At 39.3% G+C, this 19,947-nt stretch overlaps 1 protein-coding gene across 1 annotated transcript in view; it reads right to left on the reverse strand.

Moving 5' to 3' along the window:
* Positions 1–383: 383 nt before the first annotated feature.
* c2cd2l (c2cd2 like) overlaps positions 384–19,947 on the reverse strand; it is a 40,328-nt gene continuing 20,764 nt past the window's right edge. The window contains exons 3-15 of the mRNA XM_058383449.1: positions 15,279–15,374; positions 12,955–13,074; positions 10,198–10,311; positions 9,038–9,151; positions 8,765–8,867; positions 8,497–8,629; positions 7,798–7,862; positions 7,496–7,617; positions 6,540–6,711; positions 5,461–5,568; positions 5,202–5,332; positions 3,385–3,622; positions 384–2,590 (exon numbers count right to left, since the gene is read on the reverse strand). Coding sequence (XP_058239432.1) covers positions 2,337–2,590; positions 3,385–3,622; positions 5,202–5,332; positions 5,461–5,568; positions 6,540–6,711; positions 7,496–7,617; positions 7,798–7,862; positions 8,497–8,629; positions 8,765–8,867; positions 9,038–9,151; positions 10,198–10,311; positions 12,955–13,074; positions 15,279–15,374 — 1,770 coding nt within the window. The 3' untranslated portion in view covers positions 384–2,336. The remainder of the gene's footprint in view (positions 2,591–3,384; positions 3,623–5,201; positions 5,333–5,460; positions 5,569–6,539; positions 6,712–7,495; positions 7,618–7,797; positions 7,863–8,496; positions 8,630–8,764; positions 8,868–9,037; positions 9,152–10,197; positions 10,312–12,954; positions 13,075–15,278; positions 15,375–19,947) is intronic.

Below are 19,947 nucleotides of genomic sequence, written 5' to 3' on the forward strand. Positions count from 1 at the left end.
CAGCTGACAGTTGACTGTGGAATATTTAGGAGCGAGGAAATTTCACGACTGGATTTGTTGCACAGGTGGCATCCTATCACAGTTCCACGCTGGAATTCACTGAGCTCCTGAGAGCGACCCATTCTTTCACAAATGTTTGTAAAAACAGTCTGCATGCCTAGGTGCTTGATTTTATACACCTGTGGCCATGGAAGTGATTGGAACACCTGATTCTGATTATTTGGATGGGTGAGCGAATACTTTTGGCAATATAGTGTAGCATATTGTTCTTAAAAAAAAAGTGTTTTAAAATCAGCCTTAAAGATGTTAAAGCTTTAATTGATAAGGGATTTAAAGATCTTATGGTACACGTGCACGAAAATAAAATAAAAATAAACCCAGAGGGAAGCCAACAAAAATGTGTCTTTATTGGTTTCTTGCAAAACTCTTAACAATCTGGTCAATCAAATGTCCTCATCTACCCTTAAATCTTATCACACAGAGGATCCTCATGGTGATGTTCATGTCTTCTGCAACAAAATTATTGTCTGAGGAAATACAACATTTTTGTTGAATTACATTTTTGCATTTACTGGCCATGGCATTCAGGTACATGATGTATTTATTTATTTATTTTTCCACAGAGTAAAATGCAGTGCTGTGTTTGAAGATAAGCACAGTCTGGGTTAGTGGAGAAGAATAACTAAAAAAAAAAAAAAAAGACTGCATTTTCAAAAATAATAATAATAATAAGTTATTCAGAATAAATTAAACATCGGTAATATAAAGCTCCAACTATCGGAGGGGACCTTCATCTCTGTTGAGTGTTGGGAAAGAAAGAAAAAAAGATTCTGGGCCTATAAGGTTAGTGCTAGTGTGTTTGTGGGTGTTTTTTTATTAATAATTCACACCATTAGCAGAGAAGAGACCAGAAACCACACAGCCTGGCATAAGACGATTCACTTTAAAACATTACTGACTTCTATATGATTTGCGAGAAATCTTCCATAAATAAAGGCCATGCAATGGAATGTGTGGGTGTGAAGTCAAAGAGCATGGAGAACGGGCAAAAAGCTTTACTGCACTTTAATAAGTGGGACAAATTATTTGTATAGCTAAAAAAATGGCTCTTCTTCAGGCCAAGTAAGAATTAAACCCTCCTCGTAAAGCCTGTCATTTGAGGTGCAAAGCTAATTTAAATGTCAATTTAGAAACAGCCGTCTCCTCCACAACTGTAAAACTATTTACACATTAAAGCAATCTCATTTAAACAGCACTATTTACATACATTTAGGCCAGGTTCTCCCAGTGATCCATGCTAGGAAAGGGGGCTGGGGATTATTGCAGTTAAGGAAGAAAATAAAGATTTCAAGCAAATGTTCTGGGATCGGTGTGGAAAAGATGGAAAACTATTTGCGCAAACCATTAACAATGTCCCCTGAGGTTGTCTTTTGTTTTGTTTTGTTTCATATGCATGAACCCTGAAATATTTTTCAACTTATAGTAAATATAATTTAAGAACAAACATAGATCACTTTACTTAGTTTATCTCCATCACCTGTGTCCTAACTTACAAGCAAATAAATTCCCCTTAAACCTAACCATGAGATTTTTTTTTTGTTCACAAATAAATATTATAAAAGAAGACTGTGCCACAATGAAAAGCAAATAAGTACCACTATTTGAAAAACAGCTTAATATCCGATCTAAATTGCCATTAACTACAGCAAAACAACTAAGCACACAGTACAAGCTGCATTGTATGTAATATATGAGAAACTCCCAGTTTTGTAAGACATAATAATTTAGTGTCATGACCTTACAAAACACAAAGTGATAAAACATCATGAGATGCTCCCCGGCACTGTAAACAATCTGATAAAGTCCCAAAAGTGCAGCCGATGGAAATTAAAATAAATAATAAAAAATATATAGCAACATAAAGTTAGGGAGGCTTTGATGAGGATTGGGTCACATCGCCCCCTTGTGCTGAACATATAAAACAGCATTTCACTCTTCTACGGTTGTTCTTCCTTATTTTCCAGAAAAGCAGCCATTTGAAATATTTTATTAAATAAACCATTTAAGACAATCAAACGTCTTTCAGAAATTCACAAACCCTTTGTTTTCCCCATATCTGAGATTTCAGCCTGAGCCATCAGTCCTCATCGTTTGCGTGGGGTCAAGCACAAAGGGTCAAAATGCAGCCTTTTGCCTTTTGAGTCACATAAAAGGCTTTGAAAAACAAACACCACTAAATCAAGGACTTATTATCTTAGTGAACTTATTTTTATTAACTCTTTCAAACGTCTTTTGACAGGCGCCTGCACCGTGTCTTTCCGCTTTTCTCAGTGTTTTCAGTTGTCAAGCGTGCTGGCTCCTCCGTTTGTAGAACTGTTTTTGCCCTTGCTTTTAGATGAGCGGAAGGAGAAGCGTTTGATGAGGCGGCGAGAGAAGCTTCCGGATTTCTTGCGCCCACTGGAGGAACAGGAAGCCGTGGACGGGTCGTTGTCCAGGTTGGTGACGTCCTCGTGGGACTGGCTGAAGCTCGAGTTCTTCTGCCTGTGTCTCTTGCGGAACAAGAGCTTTGTGCCACTCCGGAGGAAGCCCACTGCACAGTGACACATAATCAAAGGCAGAACAAAATATAGTTATATTTATACTATATATATATATATATATATATATATATATATATATATATATATATATATATATATATATATATATATATATATATAAATTTATTTATTTATTTTTTAATTTAATTTAAATTACTACAATGTTTTTTCTATTTTATTATTGAGTTATTTTTTAGTTATACTCCCTTTAACTGCTCACTTATAAACCTCAAAAACAAGCAAGCCGATAAATAAATACAGTCTACTCAATCCTAATGTACTGGAAATTTCTGGAATAAAAACAAACATTTTTACACATTTAAATAATGTTCATGAATAACTAATGTCAAATATTGTCCAAAAATAAATAAATCAGTATAAATTTATTTTACAGTTAAAAGTGTCCATGTCTGTCCAAGACCCTCTGCCTTAACACAGACCAGATTTTCCAGATAAATGTTGGAAATTAAAAAGGTTTTTAGATATCAACTGTACAAACAAACAGGACATTGAATATTAGCTTTTTGTATTGAATGTGGCTTGAAATGTGTGTGTGTGTGTGTGTGTCTGTGTGTATACATCAGTTAGCTGGTCTCCTGTTTCAGCAAGCACATGTCTTTATATATATAGTTGCAGATCTCTTTTTATACACTTGCACCACACACACACACTTCTATATGCTATATGGGCTTACGTCCAGTGAGTAGTTACAAGCAATCTGCTCCTAATAAACAGTGTATTTACTGTACTCCAATGTTTAACATGCGTTCCTGTCAGAGCTTACCTTTGTGATCTTTGAGGCTACGTGTCTCGAGTGCCCCAGTAGAGCCTGTCTCCGACTCCACGTCATCCACGGACGGCCGTTCGGATGCATCGGATGGTGTGGTCTCATCTGCATCCTGGTGTCCTGCAGCTCCGTGATGGTTGGGGGCCCCTGCGGGAGAATTCTCTCCCTGCAAGGCAGCGTCCATGGCTGCAGCATAGCCCACCGACAGCGCGGAGTCGTCTTCTGTAATTGGAACCTGGAAAAGGAAAGGAAAATCAATGCGACAAATCATCTTGTTTACTCTGGTTGTAGTGTTTGAGCCAAGGCATGATTAGTGCCTGATGTCTATGTCCTCAGTTTTACACTGGAGCTACGAGATTCGTGTAGCTAACGAGCAGTGGAAGTCTATTTCACCCCAAAACTTGTATATGTTTTGGCTTTAACCTAAGCTACATAATCTCTTTTAAATAAGCTCTTTTGGAACACAATGGATCTGTCAGGATTTCCAAATTGCATTCAATGAGAAGTAATAAACTGCAAAAATAAAGTCATTCTCTCACATAATGTTCCAGTTTTCAGTGTTGTTTCATTTAGGTCTTAGTAATTCATTTACATAAGTCTTAGTAAAATCACTGAAAACCGGGATGAGCTTTGAGGCAGAACAAGAAAAAAAAGAAAAAGAAAAAAAGAGAGAGAAATTCCCGTTACTTGTTAGCTTTTACATTTCATAAGCCTTGCAGCTCTAGTACAACACTACAGAAGCAAAAATCATGAATGATCAGGAAATTATTTACGGTTTATGTGTATTTAAGAATAACAACTGTACTGTACATTATATAAGGTTTATTTTTTGCACTTTCTTGTAATATCCCTACTCAGGTACAGATACAGGAAAAAAAAGTATCACTCATAAGTGGAAAAATGGAACCTGGGCAAATTATTATACAGTCACCTCTGAAAGTATTGCAACAGCAAGGCCAATTCTTCTGTTTTTGCTATACATTTGGGTTAATGCAGTCATTGCAAGCAAGAGATATGCGACCTAATGTTAAGTGTTATGTAGCGTAAATGATTTCTGTTCCAATACTTTTGTGCACACCCCAAAAAAAATGGAGTATTCTGACACCAAAGGTGCCACATTCTGAGATGTTCAAAATATCTCCATGTAAATACCAGGAAATGGAAGCTGAAGTTCAGATCTATCGTAGCACCTTCATCGTTTCAACTCAGACCCAAGTATGGCAAAACAAAAGAATCTACCTTGCATGAGTTTTCTCTCAGGGACTCATTACATGTTGCTCATCTCTATTTCTTGTACAAGACTCACAAGATCAGCAAAATTCTCATTCATTTTAAACACAATGCAAAATGTCAGGGAGCAGAAATGTAAAGACTCGTCTCCAACCTAGTGCTGTCGTTCCAAAAACGGGCCAATTAAGGAACTGGGATCTTATGGTCATGTACTGATTAATCATATACCTCCCAGTGATTTAGCCTAAATGCATTACAGTGTATTACTGGGGCTATGATACAGTACATTAGCTCACCAGTATTACAGAGTGCCATTGATTTTCCTTGTTTAAATGGAGAGTAACTGGATAAGTACCTTAGGAAGCTATGATTGAATAAAAAGAACGGTTCTGCCATATGGTTATGTCTGATGCTTTCAATCGTAAATTTTTTATGTTTGGTTAAATAAGGAAATATGACACAATCGCCTGTGCAATGTCCTATTTGAGAAAAATTGCTAAAAGTAATCAAATTAACGAGTGAAGGAAAAGATCCAAGGTTATGACAGGACAATCTTTTTATTTCACCCTATGACGTCATCTGACCTTTGACACTCCAGAGATGATGAGGGTGCTGCGTTTAGTGGGCGTCTTCTTCACCACCTTACTGGCCGACTCAGTCAGCTGCCGGATTGCTGTCTCGGCTACAGGATCCAGCCCGTTTGAGATGGGGCTTTCTGCAGGACACAGATACATGAACAACTTGTACTGAAGGATTATCAGATGATCATGGCTTATTTCCTAAATTGCTATTAGACTGTTTGCTTATTAAGTCTTAATAAGCAAAATGTAATGCAAAACTGACTGCTGGCTGTGGGGCTGACGCTGTCTCGGCTGTGGAAGCTGTCCGTCAACACCGTCGGTCTTTTCTCTGTAACCTCCACTTTAGATGGAGACTTGGAAGGAGAATCTCCTACACACACACCCAGACGGACAAAAGACATAAAGACACTGACATAAAGACACTGACACTGATCAGGCATAACATTATGACCGCCTGCCTAATATTGTGTTGTTCTGCCTTTTGCTGCCGAAACAGCCCTGACCCTTCGAGGCATGGACTCCACTAGACCCCTGAAGGTGTGCTGTGATATCTGGCACAAAGATGTTAGCAGCAGATTCTTTTAAGTCCTGTAAGTTGCAAGGTGGGGCCTCCATGGGATACTTAAAGGATACCTACGGGACTTAAAGGACTTAAATGATACTTTTGATGGATACTGACCACTGCAGACCAGGAACACCAAACAAGAGCTGCAGTTTTGGAGATGCTTTGATCCAGTCGTCTTGCCATCACAATTTTGGCCCTTGTCAAACTCGCTCAAATCCTTATGCTTTCCCTACAGTTTTCATTAATTAACATACTTTTTAGGATCAGTTTATATATTGTTGTGGAATATGTTGTGGAACATCCATGAAACAAGTTCCTGTTATCACTTTTTACAGTTACAGCAGTGCTGCTGTGTAAGGAATAACACACTCCAGTGCCGTGCTGTTAAACTAAATTAATACACACCGGGGGTGTTATGTGGCACAAGGCACAAACCAAGTGCAGCTACAGACCACGGCAGTCATTTTTCACCAGCCTCTCTCTCTCTCTCTCTCTAAGAATTACTTTGTGAAACAACAACCTGTTTTTTTTAATCCGTTAAGTTTTAGTTTATGTGGAGTTTCCACTGTCCCTCTGTTACTATAGAAAGTGTTAAGGGTTTTTACAAACTGAAATTTTACAATTTACTTTAACTTTTTGTTTTAAAACTTTATATCTTTTCAACACTATCAGTATCATTTTTATGTTAACCCTACTATTTGTTCAGCTACTCTGTGCGGTGCTCAATTACTATTACATAATGTGTTTAATCTCCTTAAAGACTCTGATGAAGCTACCTAGTTTGCGGTCCAGCTTCGGCCGTGACTGGATGGTGGTGACTGTAGTGACAATAGTGCCATCAGGCATGATGGTACGGTCCACATCCACTTTTTTGGACGGCGTGAGTGAGGAGCGGAGCGGTGTGGCATTATGACATCCACGCACGTCATTCAGCTCCACATACAGGAGCTATGAGAAAACAAATAAATAAATCAGAACACAAGATGTCAACAAAACACTGATAAACAAAAATGAACAAAAGTGTATGTAGTTCTGAATTAGCAGCAAGAGCGATATGGACATATCAAGACACACTCCTGTTAAATTATTTTGGAGCAATGGTTTATCAAAACTTAGTGTGAGACTACAAAGGATATGCACAGACCCTGTATAACATTATGACCACCTGCCTAATATGTTAGTCCCCCTTTTTCTGCCAAAACAGCCCTGATTCTTCATGCACTGTGTATTCTGACACCTTTCTATCAGAACCAGCATTAACTTAACAATCTGAGCAACAGTAGCTCATCTGTTGGATCGGATCACACGGGCCAGCCTTCTCTCCACGTGCATCAGTGAGCCTTGGCCGCCCATGACCCTGTCGCCGGTTCACCACTGTTCCTTCCTTGGACCACTTTTGATAGATACTGACCACTGTTGACCGGGAACACCCCACAAGAGCTGCAGTTTTGGAGATGCTCTGAATCCACTCATCTAGCCATCACAAGTTAGCCCTTGTCAAACTCGCTCAAATCCTTACACTTTCCCATTTTTCCTGCTTTTAACACATCAACACTGAGGACAAAATGTTCACTTGCTGCCAAATATATCCTACCTACTAACAGGTGCCATGATGAGGAGATAATCAGTGTTATTCACTTCACCTCCCAGTGCTCATAATGTTACGCCTGATCAGTGTATAGTGCTTAAAATGTCATTAATGAGTTGAAATGCATTTCAACACATTTCTTACCTCCAACGTGACAGTTGCTGTCGGTGTTAGACCATGACCTGGTGTAATGGAAAGTGTTTGCTGTCCACTGGGACTCCTCTTAGGGATATCCAGGGATAAGCAAGCGTGGCCCGGCAAGAATTCTATCAAATGGGACATAAAAATGTTATTGTTTGCAAATATAAAGGGTATCTCGACTCTTAATAAAACAGTTATGTATAGTGAAAAAAAAATGTTCACATTTGCCTATTTGTTTACTTGAGGACTGACGTGTATTTGAAGAATGATGTGATTTACAAGGGTAAAACTGAGGAGTGACTTACGTTCTCCTTTGCTATTGCGCTCCACTAGTCTAACTTTGAGTTCTTTGGTTTCTGGCTGCAAATCCCTACAGAAGAAAGAAAAAGTCAAGTAATAAGAATTAAACATAGAACAGTCAAAAATGTAAATAAAGCAGTAAATAAAACAAACATCCAGTGTCTAAGTACAAGGGCTAAATCATTATAAAATGTCTATCATTTGTGCCTTAGCATTTGAATTGGTAATACTGGAGCAATTCATAGTCATCATTGCAGTACAGTGTGCTATACTGAATCTGCAGAAATACAATTTCACAGCAGGAGTGTGTGAACGTCCTTTTAATAGAGCTGAATTAAATGAGCTAACGGCTCATCGCCTGTCCGCCCAGCGACTTCACACATCCAATGCACTGGTGGGAGGAGGGCCGATTCAGTGCTGAGCTCACACTTTTAAGCATAAAGGAAAGCACAGGTAAGGCTGCTTTATTTAAATGAAGATTGTGTGTGTATACTTAAAAAAAACCCCACCATAACCAAAACCAATACACTGACTGAATAAAAGGCTTTATTTTGCTGTGGCTCTGTTAGGTTAAATCTGTAATCCTTCCTATCAGGTGTTATACAAATATAACTCATGTGTTCTGGTTGATGTGACATTAAATTTGTCCTTGGGGATTAATGAAGTACTCACTATCTCTATTCTACAAAAGTGAGTGCACTCACAGTGTAAGGTCCTCCCCCCAGTCCAGCGTGGCTCTGGGGCTGGAGGAAGGTGTGAGGAAGCGGGTTCTCTTCTCCAGCAGTGGGATGTCCAGGCTCAGCACGCAGCACAGCTCCCCAACGTGATCCTGTGGACCTGAGCGCACACATCATTATTACTCTCTCAAACACCCACATGGCTGTGTTAATAAGAAAAATATGGATTTGTTTGCAGTAAACGTGTGTGTGTCCATATGTGTCCGTGTGAATATTGGCAGGAAGAAAGTGGTACCTTTTTTGATCCGGGATACTTTGAGCTGGCGAACCAGAAGGCGTTTGATAGCGTTGCTCTGCTGTGGAGAGTTTTGACTCCCTTCTTGTTTTTCGCGTGGAAACTGTGAACAAGGGGAAAGGTTACTGTTAACAATAAATGACTGTTAATTATTTTCATCTTATTTTGTCAATGAAATAAACAACCACACCTCCTTAAATATGAAAGAAACAAAGAAGTGAACCACAAACAGGATCTACATGGTGTGTGTGTGCGTGTGTGTGGTGCTCTTACAGCAGGACTGGAGACACATGCTCTCAGGTTGAGGATCATTGCAGGCTGCGTGGTGTATAGTGTATCCTCCACCAGCTTCTTTATCATATCCACGTCCACCTCCGACTCCGAATCCTTTACACAGTTCCAGATCAGTATTAATACACACCTCACATATATCAGCCCTAGAGCAACTACAAGATGGAGGAATACTTCAAAGGGAAAAGACGTTTTGATGCAAAAATTTTTTGACCGACAGACATGATGATTCCAAATTATAGTCTGTAGTTTGTGCAAAGTTCCAAGCATTACTATTAATCATGACTGGTTCAAATATCTCATAACTTGCATCAGTGTACATAGCAGAGCCTTTAGTCACCAGTTTTAGTGGGGGAAAACCATCCATCGTACTACCACCTTCTGTCACTTATATTTTGTACAAAGCAAAATAAACCAACACTGCAGAAGTGTCGAGAATTTTAGTGTATAGAGTATTTGTTCTGTTGATAGGGTTGCCAGATCAGTGTTATAATATCAGCCCAAAAACCAATCTCAAAATCAAAATATACCATATCCAAAACTCTATAAACTTTTAACCATATAACCACTAAAAATGACAGTAAATGTAATGTCATATTACACATTTTTAGCACAATTGTATAACAAATACAATTTCCTTAAACATTTTTACATATAATGTATAGTTTATAAATAAACAATAGCTATAAAAATAAGAGCTATTCACAGATGACATAACACATTTATAATCATGAGGCAGGTTATTATGATTTTCAAACAGTCCAAAAAAAAAAAAAAAAAGAGTATGACTTCCTCAATCTTTAATGCATAAAATTGATAATTTTACTATAACAGCATGCCTCACCATGTTAATCAGCTGACTATGCTTAGCATTCTGCGCCCCCTTGTGGTAAACAGTGTGTATTCGTTTCATGAACCCGTCTCGAACATACTCTCAACTCTAATCATGTTGTTTATGCTAGTGCGAAGGGGCTGTGGAAAGTGAGCTGCTCGGTCATCTAGCTCGGATTAGTACATTAAGGGGAATGAAAGTCATTAGAGGATAAGTTGTAATGCTAATACCTTAAGGATTCTGAACGCAGACTACAGACTGTGTAAATAAATCACAAGCTGTTGTGTGGTTCTGTTGAACCGCCCCTCACCTCTCTCTGAACTCTGTGTCGAGGTGTCAGGGTTAACGAGACCAGGGGCTGCTGGGAAAACATCCAGGACACCAGGAGACCTTCTTTCTCCACCTCCTCCAAGCAGACCTGCAACTGCAACAGTTCCCAACACACCGGTTTTTACAGTAGTAGTTAGCATTACCTTTTTTTTTTTGCTTAAATATCCCAGTCCCATGCTAGGTTAATAACTAGGTGTAAAGTAACTCAATTTGCAATTTATGAAGAGCTATTGATTATATGATGTGCATTAATATAGACTATGGAAAATAAGCAAGTACTTGAATCCCTCAGAGCACATTTTTATGTAGTCTTCGTCCTTTTCCGAACATGTCTCTGCTGATAAAGCATATTGTGTTTCCACCCTCAGGCACACAGTCCTTGGCTAATTTTTCAGCTCTGGTGCACTCTTTCATCTCATGCAGAACTGTTTTAGTTTGTCTATCTACTTCGTTTTCATTCAATAAAGTGCACAGGAGATTTACAACACAAGTTTTAGTGTTGCACTGCACTGTATGCACTATACTCACTCAATACATACTGCAGATTCCTGAAAGATCGTCAAAGTATTGAGCTAATGCCAGTTTGGGCGAGATTTTAGGGTTAATGCATGCTCAAAAAGTGGCTAGAAGTGGCCAGATCAAGTCACAGACTAATTGGGAATATTGCTCATTTGCTCAGGAAATATATACAAAGGGACAGTTTTATTACTGTACAATGAAGTGGGTGGGTGAGACAAATACTGGGGATCGGTGACTGGTCATTGTGATAACTGACTGGTAGTTGGAAAAAATGATCAGTGACTGATCATTAGGAATAATGGTCATTAGTGATTGGTCATTGGAAACTTAGGCTCAAGCAGAGCTTGCTGACTCACGGAAAGCATTTTACATGGTACCAAACATGTTCTCCTATCTTGTATAGACAGCATATACAAGGATGGAGAGCCACATTATGTTGCTAACATCTGCTTCTTAAGCACTGAGGTGCTCTTTACCTAACATTTCTGTGTCACAAAGTGAATGTGGTCAACACTGGCAACAGCTTACTGAAACTGCTTGTCTGCTGGGCAACTGTAAATGTTGTCCAGTAGCCTGGACACCTAATCTGCTTGTCCTTGGCATCCAATTTACTGATTTGACCAACCCTGATCTACCACACTATATAAATTATAATTTTACTGCAAAGGCGACACAAACAAATAAAACCAGTGACTGTGTTGTAGCATCTTCATATCATATTTCTTGCCCACAGTAAAAATAATGCTCATATATACAAAAGGTTTGACTGATGACGTATTTAATGAGCAATTGTGGAGGCTGAACATTGTCCTCATGACACTGTATCTTTATTTCACGAGTGCATTACATGTACAGAGACTACTTTGTAAAATATGTTTCCTATTAATTACAATTAAAGTCATGGTAATAGCTCTCATTATTTCTCTCATAATGGTCTCGCTCTGTTGTTGTAAAGGATACCTCACAGAGAAACAATATCATCTCTTGCTACTCCATGAACCACTATCCCAATAGTCACATTAAGGCTTCATTAAATTATTGAGATGGCAAAAGGAGAGCAGTGTAAACTGACACTGTAGACACACCTCCAACAAGCAACACCACAGCACTCCTAAGGCTTCACTTGAACCAACTGACAGATCAGATATTTATAGCATATCTTGTTTCATCTTATGTTTGAGCCTTTCCATGTGATCTCATCTGCAATTCAAGGTTATAAAATCCAGACAAAGAGGCAAAATACCTTGGCAAGCTCTAGCACTAGAGCTAGATGTGTGAAACAGAAAATGGACCTAATAAACCTAGCCTTATAAGGTAATGACAGTTTTAATGTTCTTGATGTAATTTATAATATATAATCAAATAAATACAAATATAATAATCATGTAAGCATATTATATTTGGGGTGGATGATCTGACAATATGATAAGAGGATTAAAAAAAAAAGTCACATTACAGTAAGTTTTTCTTGGTTAATAATGCTGATATTGGCAGTACTTTCAGTAACTAAGCGGATGATGTGATCTCAGCATATTTTTTTCTCCCTTTTCTTCTAAACTACAGTACACGAGCTGCATGGTGGTGCAGCGCTTAATGCTGAGGTCTCACAGCTCCTGGCACCTCAGTTTAGCCTTGCACTGGGATTACTGTGTGTGTGGATTTTCAACATACTCTTTCCATGTCTTGTAGGTTTCCTAGAGATCTCAGGTTTCCTTACCCAAAAATACATAGGTGGACAGGCTATAATAAATTGAATGTGTGTGCTAGGAGCCCTACGATGGATGGGCCACTGTATTCCCACTGTATTGTACCTGGTGTTCCCAGGATAGGGTCTGGATTTACTGTGACCCTGACCAGGATAAAGGGGTTACTAAAGCTAAATAAAATAAATGTGTATCATGCTATTATGTTGCCAACCCCATGTTGCTATGAATGCATAAACATAAGACAAGATTCTCTACACAGACCCTACTGAATAAGCTTGTACAGGTTAAAGTTTCTATTATTCCCAACAAACCTGCTCCTACTTATCAGTTAATTATCAGATGCCCTGAATCAGGTGTTTTAAAAGTGAGAAAATGTTCAGACTGTGCAGAGCAGTGGGTGGCCAGGACTGGAATTGAGAAACCCTGAACTAGACAAGCCTGATGAAGAGAACTCAGCAATACACATGTAGGCAGAATCCTAAAAGTAATTTCGCTTCATTTGTAGTTTTTACCTGGGCCTGCATGGGCTCCATGGAAACCTGGTACGTGTCCATGGAGACGGCTGCCGGTGACTGCTGAGTGACCGTTACAGGGAACGTTACCGTGTCAAACAAACATTTGCACTGCAGAACCTTGAAACGGAAAAAGAAAAGATTGAAGTCAAGTACATGTTGCATTATGACACTGTAGTCATTACACAGTATATACAGTAGCACGCATAATTATTTCTTCTCTTTTCCATTTTTTAAACATTTTGGAGTGTTGAAGGCTGGACCTGAAATGGAACTCTATTGGCTTATATCTAATGAATCCTCACTAAACAGATCATAATAGTGATCGAAATAAAACCAACTCGTAACCCCAGTATTCAATTAGTTCTGGTGGAACCGGTCTGCATGAGAAATCACATAAAGTGAATGAACTCCATACCCAAAGCACACAAAAAAACATATCTAAACAAACAGCATCATGATACAATCCACTAATAAAATGGCCTGGTAAGGAGGAAATTAGTCAGAATAGCTACAGTAAAGCCAAGGGTAATGCTAAACCTGATGCTACCACCACCATGTTTCATTGTAAGAATGGTGTTCTCAGGATGATAAGCAGTGTTGTTTCTTCCATATATAATGCTTTATGCCATGGCCAAGAAGTTCAATTTTGGGCTCATAAGAACATAGATCCTTTCTGAACATGCTTGCTGGACCTTTAAAATGTCTTTTGGCAAACTCTAAAACAGGATTTCCTAAAGCTTTGACAAGGTCTGAGGCCAGCTTCTCCGTCTGAGTCAGGGATCTTTCCCAGTGACCTACTTGTAGTGCATGGCTTCCTCTTGGAGTCACAGTTCTGCCATATTCTTTGGATTTAATGGTGCACTACAGGATGTCTGGTATTATTTAAAGCAAACCCTGATCGATACATTTCCAGAACTTAATGATGGCTCTTAATGATGGCTCTTAATGATGGCGTTTGTTTAGGTTTGTTTACTCTGGGCCTTCAAGGAACAAACGTATTTATACTGAGATCATGTGACACTAATTACGCAGAGGCGGACTCCATTCAACTAATTATGTGCCTTCTGATGCCAACTGGGTGTGACGGAACTAATTAAAGGATTTAACAGCAACGGTCTGAATAATATGAATACTATGTTTGATTTACAGTGTCTATATTATTGTCTATTTTGTGCAGATTCATTATCTATGTACTCAACCCACTGTAATAAAAAACATATAAAAAAAAAAAAAACACAGCACAGTTTCAGATTCCACATATACTCTCCGACATGTCGTGATGCAACTCTAGACTCCACTACTGCAATTACATAATGACAATAGCCCTGTCAAGTAATACCATAAACTTTAAACTGAACGCAATCTCCAAGCAACGTCCCCCTGGGATTAATATAGTTCTCTGAATCTTTAGAATACAGCGTTAAATAGCGATCTGAATTCGAAGTGGTGCTAAACACGATATGACGAGGAATACAGATCATAGAACAAGCTAACATTTCATAAATTTGTTCATACGTCAGCAGTGAGATGTTGATGGAAGAGGAGATATTTGGTGTTTTGTAATTAAACAAGCCCAGAATTGTTCAAGCTGATGCTCTGATATCGAATAGCATCAACAGAACAGTCAGCTTTTCCTCCGTCATCCCATAACAAAGGCACAAACTGGGTGGTGTTTTTTTTCCCCCCTTCTGATGAAAGTTTAGTTTTAGTTGAAGCCTATGCTGTACTATATAACAAGCTCTAATCTCTAATATAAATCACAGGTCCATATGAATGTGATTATTCTAATATATTATCTTTTCTATGGTAACATCTAAGCTGATAATAAACAGATTATTACTGATCAAGGCTGGAGAATCAAGGAATTGGTAATGTTCTCCATAAAAAGATTCTATTGAACAATTACGGAAGGAGTCTTCAGGGTAAACTATTAAAAGATGATGTTTATTACTATATTAAACACTGTAACTATTGACAAACAATTATTATCTTTGAGGAATAAAATACTTCAGTTTGTGCTGTTATCAGACAAGTTCATCACAGCACCCCAGCATGGATTATTTTTTTCTAACAGCATGTGCTGTTGTGTTTAATTCCTTACTTGACCCGAGCAGGAACACGCATCTTCTTTCCATGACGTTATAATAGCGTGTGCTCAGTATAAAGCTCGACCATGCTCAATCAGCATAACAACCCTTGATGTTTAGTTGTGTTCTGCTGCCTACTGCTGCAGTCATCACTTGTTTTGCATCACTGTTGACATGTGAACGCAGCATTATGCGACATCACCCCTGCCATAAAAAGAGAGATTGCTGCCTTACCATGCTGTGTGCTGACTGGTCTGTGCAGGTCACATGCTCGATGGACGCAGACACGGGGAGCTGAATGCTATCGTCGAAGGTGATCTGAATTGAGCTCTGTGATGACGAGAGACAGAAACAGACAGAAAGCATTTGATCAGCAGGAAAGGAAAGCAAATATTAACAAACCACTTCTGTTTTGGACCATAATAAGGTTACTACAGTGGAGCAATTCATAGTTCTTTATATATAGATGGAAAAAAAAAAACAGCAACGTAATTTAGCATTTTATAACTTCCACTTACCAATAACCCTCTACACTAGAACACTCTACATCTCGATGAGCCATTACATAATAAATAACAGACATTACACACTACATAACCACCTCTCGCAGAAGACACAAGTGCTAGAGCTTTGAGCCAAAAATATTGGTCAGCAAATCCGAAACACAGGGCATCACTCTATCCAAGCTATAATGGAAGCCGGCCATGGCTGTGAGCTGCCAGCTAGGCGATATGAGCCAGAGCAGTGGCGTTTTATGCCGCATTCAACTAAAACCGTACCTGACCTCTGACTAAGGAAAAAACAAAGAAAATGGCACCTCACAATGAAATCCCTACTTGGAAATTTGAATGACCTTTAAATGGGCTATGCTGCATATCCAAATATTTGCTTTAGAGCATTCAACAGACATACAATATAAACTTGTTTAATCTGTAACCCTGACCATACATCACTCATCACAGAGGTGTGTGTACGTATGGTGAGGAGTGGTGAAGAGTGTTGAGGTGTGTAAAGGTGAGATGAGGTATGTAGAAAAGTGAAGAGGTGTGGTGGGGTGTGTAGGGGTATGTAGAGGTGTGGAGAAGTGTGATGAGGTATGGTGTGAGGGTGTGCAGAAGTGTTGTGAGGTGTGAAGAGGTGTAGAGGTGTAGTGAGATGTGTGGAGGTTTGTGCTGGTGAGTGGGGTGGTGCAAGGAGGTGTGTGGAGGTTTGTGCTGGTGAGTGGGTGGTGCTTGGATGTGTGTGGAGATGTGAAGAGGTGTGGTTAGTTGTGTAAAGGTGTGTAGAGGTGTGTAAAGGCTTGTGCTGATGACTGGGGTGTGTGGAGGTGTGATGAAGTGTGCCGAGTTGTGGTTAGGTTTGGTGAGGTGTTTAGAGATTTGGTTAGGTTTGTAGAGGTGTGGTGAGTTGTGCTAAGATGTGTAGAGGTGTGGTGAGGTGTGTATAGGTTTGGTTAGGTGTGTAGATGTGTGTTGAGGTGTGTAAAAGTTGGTGCTGGTGACTGGGGTGGTGCATGGAGGTGGGTGGAGGTTTGTGCTGGTGAGTGGGGTGGTGTTGGATGTGTGTAAAGGTGTGTAGAAGCTTGTGCTGGTGACTGGGGGGCCGTGGTGGTGGGTAAAGGTGTGTAGAAGCTTGTGCTGGTGACTGGGGGGGTGTGTGGAGGTGTGGTGTGGTGTGTAAGGGTATTTAAAGGACAGAGATATTAACAGAGAATTACTCTTTTGGCATGTACTTCATCAAGGCATTTATTTAGTGTTTTGCGATTAAGTTGTATGATCAATGATCTTTCAGCTCCATTAAAATGTATGACACTAATGATGATGGTTCTAACACTTCCAGTTACATATGACTGATCCAGATTTCAATCAAAGATCTGTCTCAAACAAACAAGCATTCCTTCTGACTGCATTTTAGAAAGATCTTTAATCCTCAGATTAAAGGTAGCTCTGCCTTTCCGTAGGTACAAACTGAAATCCAGACATGATGACAGTTTTAAAAGTGTAATATTATATGTATCAATATTCCAGCATGAAATCATGTCTGTATAAATGATGAATGTAAAATTATTCATTAATAACTTTTTCCCTCAGCTGTTAATAAATAGGAGAGCGAGTTGCACAAGTCAGTTATAACAGTGTGAGGTGTCTGAAAGAATTCCAGGCGTCCTGATATATTACAGGCAGCAAAAACTGCTATCGGTGCGAGATAACTTTATGAACCGGTCATATTGTGACATGCATGGCGTGACATTATTACCATCACTTAAATGGGGAGCTGTAAATACAGCAGCGACACACAAGAAGAAAAACGGAGTATGTCAATATTAGAATCTGCTCTGAGAGAGAGAGAGAGAGAGAGAGAGAGAGAGACTAGCTGCTGCAGAGCTAATTTCACAAATCTGAGCACAGTGTACAAATTATTATTATTTGTTGGCTAGAAATCCGACTCGTATGGTAATTAACGTTTAATCATTGATGGGAAAGAAGAATGTTTTATGAGCGCCGTCTGTTCTTTTCTCTTATTAGCTATTGCCAATGTGCCCCTCCTCTCTCGCTCTCTCCCTCCCCCTCACCTCGAGCTGTCACAGCCAACCTGGAAACAGTGTGCACCGATTTCTCTAAACAAATTAATAAATGGAATGAAATACACTCAGGTGCTGAGGTACATCTAAAGTATGGACTATGTATGGAAAACACTTCTGAAATACAAATTATGTATGGAGAAATGTTAAGCCAAGTGTGAAAAGAGCTGATTCAGTATATTCAGTATTTCAGTAGCCAAGCCTTGACCCTTGATCAGAAGAAATGACTGACCTTGGGTCAGCTGATAAGTGCTAAAATGGTGTGCAATATACTTTGAATAAGCGGTGTGGCCAAGCGCTCATGACTCAGTGATCTGTCATTTGAACATCAGGTGCTTCAAGTCAGAGCTTGAAATGAAATAGTCATATCAACTGTGATATTTACCTCCTGATATTTATTTACTGAGTCTATTCTCTGTTCCAGAGGCCAAAAAACTCCACAGTCACACTCTACTGTCGCATTTAATGACTCATATGAAAGTAGACACTTAGGGCTTTAAAAACATGTCTAGTTTTTAATAAGTATTTATCTTTATATCTAGGCTACTAGGGGCAATATCCTCAATAGAAAAGATCCAAAAAACCCAAAACAGGTAGTTTCTTTTCATACAAATCTTTAAAGTAAATGGTGCTATTGAACCCATTTCTGAGATGTAAATGTAAATAATGTCCTTTCTACAACAGCAACCAATGGCTCATGAAGAACTATTAGGTCAGTGTAGTTTCTGAGTTCATTAAAGACACTAATTCCTTGCTGTCGCAAGCTGACAGATGCAACGGCAGTTCATTAGAGACGTTGCGATAGTCTCCAAGTGGCTCTGTCCGCAGCAGTCCCCTGGTCACAGGCTGTCCACACAGATCTATCCACAGCAGCAGTGAGCACCACCAAGCTATGAGTAGCCAAAGGTAGAGCATTCAGATGGATCAGGCAGGTCCGGAAAGAAGAAGTGGTCACACTTATTGACTTGATTCCAACAACTACCTTTACGCTTCCTTTCAAATTGAATGTGTTTGAGCAGGGAAACGTGTTTACATTACCAAACAAAAGCCATGGTGCTGACGTTGCAAGCTGAGCTAAGAAGAATACATGAAGCTAATCCCTGTGACATCATCACCATGTTTGCACTTTAGCTAGCTATTACAGACACACAACAGAATATTTCAGCAAAGTAAAACAACGGATATTTGAATGTCTAAAGTATAAAATGCTCAATATGGTTAATAGGTTCAGGATTTATAATTAAATCAGAATTTTACGAACGGCTTATATTAATTTACATCTCAAATCCGTGATTCTATCTATGCTGTGTGCATCACGGATATCACAGGAGCCTACGCAGAATCTCACTGTAAATACATTGAGTCAGCTGATTAATGAGGCTGATTTATTTTGACCTTCTGGGCCACATATTTATCACGAGGTTATGTAATGACTGATGTCTGTACGTGCACACACACACACACACACCTTATGGAATAAATTCCCCCACATAGCAGCCTAGGCACGCTCTGGATACTTAGGATACACTATACTACGGCATTATTATTATTAGTTCATTGAGCCAGTCTCACAGCTTCATATCACCCTCAGAGAAATGTCTCTGGTGACCGTATGTGCGTGTATGTGAGAGAGAGAGAGAGAGAGAGAGAGAGATCCTGTGTCTGTGTATTTCTGTAAAATAGTCTGAGTCATGCCAGTGCCCAGAGGACATGTTCAGTGCAGTAAACAGATGACAGCAGAAAGCAGGACATTTGCAAACGGTTGTGCAGATGCATCCCAAACACGGCTACTACATACCACCTGCCCTGCATCCTCGCTCGCTCTCAACAAATCTTTACACATGCTTTTTCCTGAATTCCACATAGACAGTGAAATACTATGAAAACATGGTAACAGAATTAGAGGTGAGGTGTGAACTGGAACTGGAATGAGTGATCTTATACATCAAAAATATTAGATCACAATATTTTTTTGGAATATTAGACGGTTATGCCACAACCTTGTGGTTGAATTCTCACATCAGAAACTTCCATCAAATCCAGCTGCAAATCCAGCTGTAACAAACACAGTAGCTGTAACAGGCCCTCGTTTCTATATTAACAGCTCATCCTTATTCACAGGTACGAGTATTTTGGACAATCTGTGTTATCTAAAGTTTTGTATCCAGTAAGAAAGTTTCCGAAACTGGAATTTTCAAGATGAAGGAGCTTTCTGATTTCTCCGTTTATTTTTCATCGTATTAACTGCGAGAAAGAGTATGCAGGTGACGCTGGTGAGGGATCAACTGTTTATAACTGTTAGAACTTGTCTCAATGTCCTGT

The sequence above is a fragment of the Hemibagrus wyckioides genome, linkage group LG28 (assembly GCF_019097595.1).
Source record: "Hemibagrus wyckioides isolate EC202008001 linkage group LG28, SWU_Hwy_1.0, whole genome shotgun sequence".
NCBI lineage: Eukaryota > Metazoa > Chordata > Actinopteri > Siluriformes > Bagridae > Hemibagrus > Hemibagrus wyckioides.